Source organism: Ceratosolen solmsi, unplaced genomic scaffold, assembly GCF_000503995.2.
Source record: "Ceratosolen solmsi marchali unplaced genomic scaffold, CerSol_1.0 scaffold94, whole genome shotgun sequence".
Classification (NCBI taxonomy): Eukaryota; Metazoa; Arthropoda; class Insecta; order Hymenoptera; family Agaonidae; genus Ceratosolen; species Ceratosolen solmsi.
The window spans coordinates 332,858-343,760 of record NW_011948458.1 but is presented as its reverse complement, the minus strand read 5'-3'; the positions used below and the strand labels follow the sequence as shown (position 1 = coordinate 343,760).

Below are 10,903 nucleotides of genomic sequence, written 5' to 3'. Positions count from 1 at the left end.
CGTCTCATACAGTGTTGTGTCACCTACCGTGACTTGACCTACTTTAACTGACTGTGCCAACAGAAAACTACTTTTTTTCTTTAAGTTATCTTTTCATTTTTACATCCTTTCATCCGTTAAAATACACTATTAATTTAAAAATGGCTTATATGCAATTCACTTTTATGAAGTTTGTCTAAAAATTTATAGAGATACAAAAATTTTGTATACAATAGAATATACCAAAATATGTTTTACCTATTTATGCATTATTAATCTTTACATATTCGTAATTCGTGAGAATTTATACACTTTCGTTATTAATTATTATATTCAAATATTAAATAATCATTAGCGTATATAGTATAACTATATATTAAATATTTATATGATTAATCTAAAGTACGCGTATAAATATATTATATATAATGTAAAAAATCATATAACATTAATTATAAATAATGTTAATATAATTTGCATTTTAATTATTTAATCATGCAATTATTAAAAATTAGATATTTAAACAAAAATGAAATCGATAAATCCAATCTTTAATTTATTCTTTACAAACAGTTTCAATGTTGCACAATTGGAAATATTAAGTAACTTATACAAATATATTCTTTCTTAGTTATTATTCTTTTTGATAATTACTTAATATATTATATGCACATTTCAATATTAATATTTTCAAGGACATAATTTTTGTTCTAGTTTCATATTTTATTATAATATAATTTTATTAATATCTTATTAATATCCTTGGTATATATATTAATATTATATTTATTAATATCCTCGGTACAGTTACCTTACAATATCTAAATTATTTGAATATATTTGAATTTTGTCAATACAATTTCAATATTTCGATATGCTATTATTTTGAGAAATATGTAATCTTATATGAATTGTAAATTACACAGACTTATTATGTATTTACTATCAATCTATTTGAAAAATTTTTTAGAAATTGAGAAACATAAATTATTTATAACAATGAAATTGATTGAAGTTTCTTATACTTAATCAATTTTTTTTCAACATATATTTCGATCTATACGATTAAATTTTAAAACAATGACTTTTACGGCTTATTCATCATTCAACTGCATAAAGAGTATTTTAATAATTACTATCAAAAATTAATTTTTGTCTTTCATATTTTTTACCTGTGTATATCAATTTACAACGTCTATATTACGTCAGATTTCGGTAATAACATTTAGAGTTTTTAAGATATATACAAACTTTTTACAATAGAATTCAATTCACAATTAACGAATAAAATAGAATTTAGTTTCTATCAAAATTAAATAATACAAATAATTTTATAATATTTTAAATCTTAAAATTTTCATTTTAAACATTTTATTTAGTTAAAATTCAGTTTAATATTATCTTTTTCTAACAATACTATTTTAAAACATCATACTGAAAAAATTTTAAATAAAAATTATAATCTACTTTTAACTCATTTACACAAATTATAAAAGATATTCTTACTTATTATCTTACTCTTTAATACATATTTTTCATATTCTCCACTAATTTTATAAATGACCTACGGAGTTTTAACAAATAATTAAAAATAAAAGATTTTTATGGAGCTTTAATTTTTTCCAGCACTTAATTTATGCCTTAAATAAATATGATCGTTTGTACAGAATCAACATCATTATAACTATCATATAATCTGTAGTAAGATAATATGTAGATTTTATTAGTGTAAATAGACGTAATCTAGAAATCAAATCATTTATTCATAGATGGTACATGTAATTTTTTTAACAAAGCTTATTTGATATATCCTTAAAAATTACTTAATAATTATAATAAATACAATAAATATAATTCCTATAATATTCATTCTCATGAATTTTTAAAATACATAAAATACATAAAATACAAATTTTCTCTTAATTAACAAAGTCTTTTAGAAACTGTTTACAAATTATTATATTGATAAAAGTTAAATAATTCTTAAGAAAATATTATGAAAATATTAATTATCATGTTTTGCAAATAAATAGATATGAAGTAATAAAGGTATAAATAAATAATAATAAATAAATAAGTATAAAAAAATGAATAAAAATAATTACGATTTTATATCTTCAAATAATTTTTAATTATAAAATTAAATTAAAACTTTTGATAATAGTTTATTAATGTTTTAGTTTGATAAATGAACTTATGTTTTTTTGAGTATTTTAAAATTATTTTATAAATTCCTTTCTTTAATGGATTCCTAAAAAATTAATTTTCTTTATTTAAAATTGATGAAGTTAAACTAATTGATTTAATATAGACAAATACTTTAAAAATTATATTTATATTTCATAAAATAAAGACGAATAGCACAAATGTGAGATATAAAATATAAAATATTTTGAATGGTTTTATAAATTGTATAATAATTAAGGTAAACCAATGATATTTAATTAAATATATATATCGCGCAATTAAAAACAGTTGTATATATATTCAAAATTTTTAATATCTTATCATTGTAGTATTTTAATATTTAAAAATGAAAAATAGAATTTTAATTTTTATAAATTTATGAAAATATGTACACACTTGTCATTATAAATTATTTTATGTTGGTATTATTCATACTACATTGATTATTGAATCTTTTGCCCATATAATCTATGACGGTTTGAAACGTGACAATTCTGCAAACAATTATCCAAACGTGACAACTGTAATAGATTTTTTTTCGATTAAAATTTGACAGCAAGTATTCCAAAGTTTTTAATTGTTTACCATGTCCATGCTTTGTTAATTTTAGTAATAAATTATAATGTAGAACAAAAAATACAGGTCACTATGGAATCAAAAGTAAAGGGTTATACAGCATTCGACAAAAAAATTATATAAAAAAAATTTGAAAACTTCGATTTTGATTTTTGATATATTCGTATATACAATATTTTATATCGTATGCGTAAACAAATTTTATACGTATATACGATACGTATATTTTGTAAATCGTAAAAATACTATAATACAAAACAAATCTTAATATTAATATTAAATATTACATTTTGAATTATGCTTTAAACTGGAATGAATTAAATTAATGAAATTTATAATATTTCATATACAAGTGATAAAACTTATATTGTAACATACGATTAACTAATAATTATCATAATTATTATATATGATAGTTAATCAAAATTATAAATATTTTTTTTCTTAACGCAATGTTCTATTTTCAATTTCATTTTCTATTCCGAATGGAATACTAGTAATCGCTGAAAGAGGGAGAGAGAGATTATATAAAATCTAAAAAAACTATAAGTTAAATTTTACCGTCAGTAACGGTCGGGGATGATTGTTAGTGATCGTCAATTTATTATCTAGCTGTATGTGCAAACACGCGGAGTGTGTACCCCGGCAGCGGTGGCGACAGCAGTAAAGTAAATATCATGAGGATTGAGAAACCAAAAGTGCAAGGGAAGACAAAGAGAGAACAAGAGCAACCTGGAGAAGCTGTGACAGCAGGGAGCAACATTGAAACCAGTGTGACGATAGAAATTTACAAAAACGTTAAACCAAGGACAAGATATAGAGCGAGCGGAACAAGAAACACTCGCTTGACTTGGAGAGTATACCTATTGGTATATGTTGTTGCGAATAGTTGAAGAGGCAGGGGCGTTTGATCCGATCCGCGTTAAGCAGTGTTAAGTGAAGTGGCCTACAGACCTACATTTGTCTAACATTCGATTTTTTCTCCCTTATGTTGTTGTATATATCCATGACAATAGCAGTCGAGTCTGTCAAGTAATAGTACCACTAAAGAAATAGCAAGCGAATGAGACAGCACTTACCAGTTATTGAAAAAGAAAAGGCGTTAGCGTGAAGACGCACCTAGAAATTAGTGTTTAAAAACGAGGAAGGAACCTTGGCTAAAAGTAAACAGCGACGTCGTTACTGTTTTGCAGACACAATGATGCTGATTATAATGATAAATGCCGCTGAAATAAAAAGGCGGATATCTTTGTAAAACAGAGAATATTGACCGTGGAAGATTAAGAAAGAAAGGTGATAGACAACACCGTAACCAATAGCAGCAACTTTGTTGAGAGTGAGAGAGAGTGAGTTTGAGGGGTGAAGGAGAGAGGAACGACACACTCTCTCTTTCTGCTCTCATGAGGTGCGTGTTTTCAGGCACACACACAACATACGCATACGCATTCACGCACTGTGCATGCATAGCCAATCACCCACCTACCCATCGTAAGCCTGCACAATCCTACACACCTAGAATAGCACGTAGGATAATTATCAGACTATTTTTATTAACCAAAGTTTTTTAGTGCGCGTTTTGCTACTTTTTTTATATATATTATATATTATGTATGTGTGTCATGAGAAAAGAATATTTAAAATACGATTTATCAATTAAATTTTTCATTTATTTTTTTAACAGTCTTCTTTGTACTGCTCTATACTATTATATTAAGTCGTTTTTTTTTATCTGGAATACTCAAAATAAAGTGATATGTACATATAGACTTATAAAACAAGAAACAAAGCCTTTGAAAGCATTGAAGCCAAGGGTTAAGTGCATTATTCTAATAGTATATTTCAGTTGAATTGTTGACATTGTGAAAAATATATTGAATTGTTTTTTTATAAGATACGCAAAAGTAGAATGGCAACATTTTTGAACAATAATAATGATGCCACTATTAATATTCAAAGTTCTGAAGTAGTTTTAGAGAGTACCAGCACTGCAGCCAGCACTGCTGTATTATTGGGTAGTGAAGTCAGTACGAATAGTCTTGAGTTGGCTCCACAGCAACAGCAGCAGACCATAGACATGTCATCTGAAGTGACTACTGCTGGGAAAATCGTCTCAGGTAACCTCAAAATCAACTTGCCCACTCTATTCTCAATGCCTGAAGCGGCAATTCGGTACATGCGTACGTATGTCGGCATTGGTACAGGAACAATACACGCGGCCTACGTAAGCGTTTGATCCGAAATATACAAATATATATCTTTTTCATATATGCATGTGTGCAGTATTATTTTGACTGGTTCTTTGCGTCACCAGTAATGCTTATATATTGCCGAACTGTTACTATTGCTGCGTGCGTTCGACTGAATTTCGTTTACTAAAAAATGTGATGTTTTATTTAACAAGTTACATTATTTACCTCTTTCCCCTTCTCATTATACTTTATCTTTAACTTACTTGATAATATAGTCTACATTTTTTATTCTTTCTCGATTTGACTGGCTCCTTGTTTCATATCATTCCTTTCTTTCTCATAACTATGCACGGATATATGTGCATGTTGAATCACATATGCATTTATATACTAATTTTTTAACATTTTTAAACAGTCCACGATATAAGTAATTTTATTTTCTCTTTTTTTTGCTTCTTTTTTTTAAGGTCAATTTATGCTTTCGTCTTTTTTAATATTTTCGGTATGCGAAGTAGTACCTGAACAAATCTTTGAAAACTTAAAAGAGTTTCAATAATTTTTTAATTAATGTTTGAGTGAGCGATGGGTTATATTTGCATGTCTGATTTTATTTTTCCCAAGTTTATAATTATCTGTAAACATAAATCCTTTGATAATTATTCTTTGCTAAATATTTTGAACTTACATTCTCTACATGCATTAAAAAATTATAATCAAATAAATATTTTCTACAAATACAATTATTTTTACAGAAAATAATAATATGTTAAATATATTATGTTGCAATAACAATAGCGTTGAACATAATAGTATAATTAATAATAAAAAAAAATTAGGTACTATCTGCAAATAAAAATTTAATTTTTATCCTGGATTTTGATTTATTATGCATGAATGAGCGACACAACAATGAAAACAGCTATTTATGTAGTATATATATTCAACAGTAGCATATACAATTATGAACTACAGTAATAAACTTTAACAAATTAAATTATGCCTTAATGATAATAAATTAATGCAATCATTCCTATTAAATTTTTATTTATCTTTCGAGAAAATAAGTTTATCATAAATACAAATATAATGTTTCTTAAATTAATAAATATTTTATGAAGTGTTGCCTATTAACACGTAATTAATAACATGAATATAATTTCATATTTTATACTATGAATTTATAATTGAATTATTAAAAAATAAAACTTTTTCTTTTGTTTTCACCAGTTGGTGTTCTCTTTTTTTATTATCACCAAAATAACATATTTATCCTTCAATATTGGAAAATAATTCAATATTATAATGAAATGAACAATTATTTTTAAATATCACTAACAAAGTATTCTACTTTCTTTTCTACAATCGAAAACTCAAACGTGTTTTGTAACTTAAATAATGAAAATGCTATTTGTATGATACAAAAACAGTATAGAACTTTGTTGCAAAATATATTGCGTCATTACATGATAATTATTTTTTACAGCGTAACGTTAAAATTGAGACTTAGATATATTTGCAAGTTTCCTTTGTCAAGATGATAAACATCAATGTGTTTATGTTATGTGTTAAAATACCATTTTCGATTACACGAGAATTTAATATACTTTGTAAAAAATACATCTACTTTATGTCACTGAATAGAATATCATTTATTTGTAAATGCGAACATCAAATATATTTTATGATACATTGATTTTAATTTTATTGTGTTTTTTTAATATAAATAAGTAATAAATTATGAAAAATTGTTTGCAATTTAATTAATTGCAACGCAGTCATTTAATATTGAAGATATGAAATATATTCTAAAGACAAAATAGTTTTTCATAAGTTATATATTTTATTTATTATGAATGTATAACATAGTAAAATTAATTTTTTTAATTAATAATATTCTCATATTTTAAACACATATTTAGTTATTTTTTATATGATTTTATATTTTTAGTTAATTAGATCAAATAATAAAATTTGTATAAAAAAGTGATTGTAGATTTAAATATTTGAAAAATATTTACGGAGAATATTTAAATATAAGATATCAATTTAATATTAAATTGTCTATAATATTAAATTGAGAGGTGTATTTTTAAATGGCATTAATTTTATCGTCTATGAATGTATAGTTTTATTGTAAAATTTCAAAAATACAAAAAATGCAAATTATAACATTGTTCTTCATCTGTTAAATTAATTTTTTGCTAAAAAAAGCGACTTTTTACAATCTTGTTCAACCTTTATCAAACAATTATACACATTTTCCACATTTTTTAATTTCTTTTTTAAAGTTTTTAACTAACTGTTTACAATTAAAAAAACATTACAATTCAATAATTTTAAGATTTTTTGGCATAAACTTAACAGCATCATACTAGATCAGAATTTTGGTATTGAAATTTTTTATTATTTATAGTATATTATTTAATATTCATAAATTTTGTGAGTATATTTATTTTATATATACCTTACTATTTTTATTGTCTAACTAGATCATTATTAACATAACGAAAATAAAAAGTGATTGTAATTATCGTTGAAATTTGTGCTTCATTTTAATAACGTGGTAATAATGTATAAAGTATATATAAAGTATGTATAAAATTATTGTATATAAAGTAGACATTTCTTTTATCATTAGTTAATTCATATAGTTCTAAATTACCACATATATTTTTATAATGCATGTTTATAATTTATATTCACATATATATTTGGCTCCACATATATTTTTATAATGCATATTTATAATTATATATAATAAAATCTATCATTCTTATTATATCTCTAATTATCGGGTAATGTTAATTTCGCGTTGTATTACATGTGGATTTAGAATACATGCGGTTGACATTATATGCTACTAGCAGTAGCACCGATTTGATCTTACTAATAAGTAAGTACGTTATTTGCGAATTAATAGTAAGGATTAATAATAAGAGTAACGAGATGTTGTATTTATATGTTTTTGATTTCAAGACAAATGTTCTTTATTTCAATAATAGGTTTGTTAAATGGTAAATAGATTTTTTTATATAACTAATCTTTAATAATATATGAATTGTTGACAAATTCTACAGATAGAATTAAAAATGTTTTTAATAATTTAAATTTAAAAATAGTGATGTATATTACGCAACGTAATCTACAATAGTAAAGAGATTTTAAACATGCAATCATTTAAATGCTTAATTAGATCTAACATGATTTTCATCGTTTCAATTTTAATACTTGTAAATATTTTTATATTGAAATCAAATTTAAATTAAAACAAATTTAAATACAATTTCTTACTACATCTAATTTATGAAATACTAATATAGATAATAAACTACAATTTTCGAATTGATTAATCAGGATTATTCAGCAAATAAATTGCTATATTTTTATATGGATCAAATGATTTTTAAAATTAAATTTTTTTTAATTTGTTATGTATCTATTACATGTTATAAAGTTTATTATTAAATATACAATTTAAAGTTGAGTACCAGTATGTCTTAATAGATCTGTCTCAATGTAAGTATTATTAAATTTTACTTAGTAAAGTTCTAAAATGAAATAATTTATAATATTTTGTATAGTTATGTAAAATATTTTTTTATTATTATTACAATTCAATTGAAATAATTTTGTTAATATCTTTAAATTTTAAATAAGTAAATATATTTTTATTGAATAATAACTATTTTGTATGAATGCTAGGTTTTTCATTTACAGTCTGCAGTTATTTCTTTAATTTTTATTGTTAATAAAAAGCTAGCGTTACTAGTGAATTATATAAAAACCATCCAACGTTTATGAGCACAAAGTGTTTTTACATATCCATCGGTTTTAGAATATACAGGTAGTTGTAAACCATTTATATACAAAAACTGATTTGTTTTGATAAACTAAATGAATGATAAATTTTGATAAACTAAATGATAAACTTAATGAAATAAATAATTAGAGACAAATTTTATTATTATTCCACATGTTCAAATTAATCTTAATATCAATTAATATCGTTACATTTATGTCATATGTGATAACAATAGTAGTCTTTGCATGGTAGTAATTGTGGCTTCTAAAAAGATTTAAAAAATGAAGCCTGACTGATTTTAGCATGAATACTCTTGTGTGAGTTTGAAGAATATATAAACTCTTAATATATCAATATTTAATATTTAAGGATAGTTATTAATATTAATGCCTTTATGAAGGTCAGCTTGATAAAAAGACTAAATAATTTTTCAAAGTGAATAAGCAAATTAAGTATTTTGCAACTAAATTTTCAGAATAAAATCGTGTCGAATGACATAAGCATTATCATAGATAAGACGATAAGAATATGTTTGCTACCGGAAATTGTATTTCAGATTAACATTGAATACCTGCATGTATGATTGTGTTCTATTCTGCATTAAGAAAACCTGTAGGTTAATGAAAACAGAAAAGGTTTTGACGATTTTGTCGATTATAATTCGATAATGTGATATAAGTTTTTGTACAAATTAATATAAAGTTGTAAATAGCACGGAATAGAATAGTTGTAAGTTTTAAAAAAATAAGAGTTTAGTATAGTTTGTATAAATTGATTATAATATGTAAGACAAATAAGTAAATATAATAAAACTATGAAAATGTATATCATAAATAGCTATACTATTTAAAGTTATACACTATTAAACGGAAACGATAAAAGGTATTTAGATTGAATGCTGTTTGAAATTAGATATTGATCATGTGATGATGGTAAATGTAAGTATATAGAATAGGTATAATCACTATAAATTCATACTAATATATGATTAAAGTACAAAAGTAAAACACTAACATTTTGTAAATATAAGAAACTATGGACAGAATTTTTATGTGTGTAGAAATAAATTTAAAACCGTACCACTTAATTAATAAATTCATAATAACGAAATCCAAAAATTAATTTTTACTGATAAAAATGTAAAATCTAAATTGATGGGCATATTAATAAGCATGCAATACCTGTAGATCATAATCCAAATAAATAAACTTATAGTTTTATCAAAATATATATTGAATAAATTATGAGGCTATATATAGGACCTATAATTAATGTGATTCAATAGTGAATGTATAAGCGGCTGTTTGAATTAGGACCTCTTTTCATAAGTTTGATAAAAGCGTAGGTGTTAACACTATCTACAGCCTAAAAATTCTTATTTAATATAGATAGGGTGGAAGGAATTGATATCATATACATGTGTCCAATATCCTCGGAAAATGAACAAAAAATTTATTAAATGTGTAAGGTATGAAAGTTAGATACAATAATAAATTACCTCATTTTAGATTAATTTTAAAATATTTTTTTTAATCTTAAAATAGATATTTGTTACAAAACTTGCAATCTCATACAGACAAAACATCGTGTCATTTTTTTTACTATTCTAAATATTTTTCTAATACTCATCAATTATTTGTTCATAATTTTTAGATATTTATATATATAGAGATTACTGTATATCTAAATATATATTAAATATAGGCAAGTATGTTGCTATACAAAATCGATTTTAGTAATTAAATTTAAAGATCGTACATATACATATTTAAAATTTTTACTTAACATTTCTTAAAAAATCTTTTATTATATATTTATTATAAATATAAATATTGTAAACATGATAACAATAAGAACGTGTATTAAATTATATAATATACATAATTAAAAAAATGAATATTTTATGCAGTGCTTTAAACATAATTGGTATATTATGTTACAATTATAATCATTTTATCATATTATAATAGTTTAAAATCACAAAATATAGAATAAACATTTAATTTTATATATATTCAAATTATTTTTATTTAAAGATTACATAAATTTAATTCTATATCAATTTACAATATTTATTATTACTTAAAAATTATGCAGAAAATATGGTACTCACCATTTTTAATAAGAATTTATATTAATATCAAACAAACATAAACAAACATAAACAAAT

The 10,903-nt window shown here is 23.0% G+C and overlaps 1 protein-coding gene across 1 annotated transcript; it reads left to right on the top strand.

The window, feature by feature from the left end:
• The first annotated feature begins 4,440 nt into the window (after positions 1 to 4,440).
• On the top strand, positions 4,441 to 5,234 carry LOC105366846 (uncharacterized). Its single transcript, XM_011505429.1, has one exon. The coding sequence runs from the start codon at positions 4,649 to 4,651 to the stop codon at positions 4,973 to 4,975; it is 327 nt and encodes a 108-aa protein (XP_011503731.1). The 5' UTR covers positions 4,441 to 4,648; the 3' UTR covers positions 4,976 to 5,234.
• The last annotated feature ends 5,669 nt before the right edge of the window (positions 5,235 to 10,903 follow it).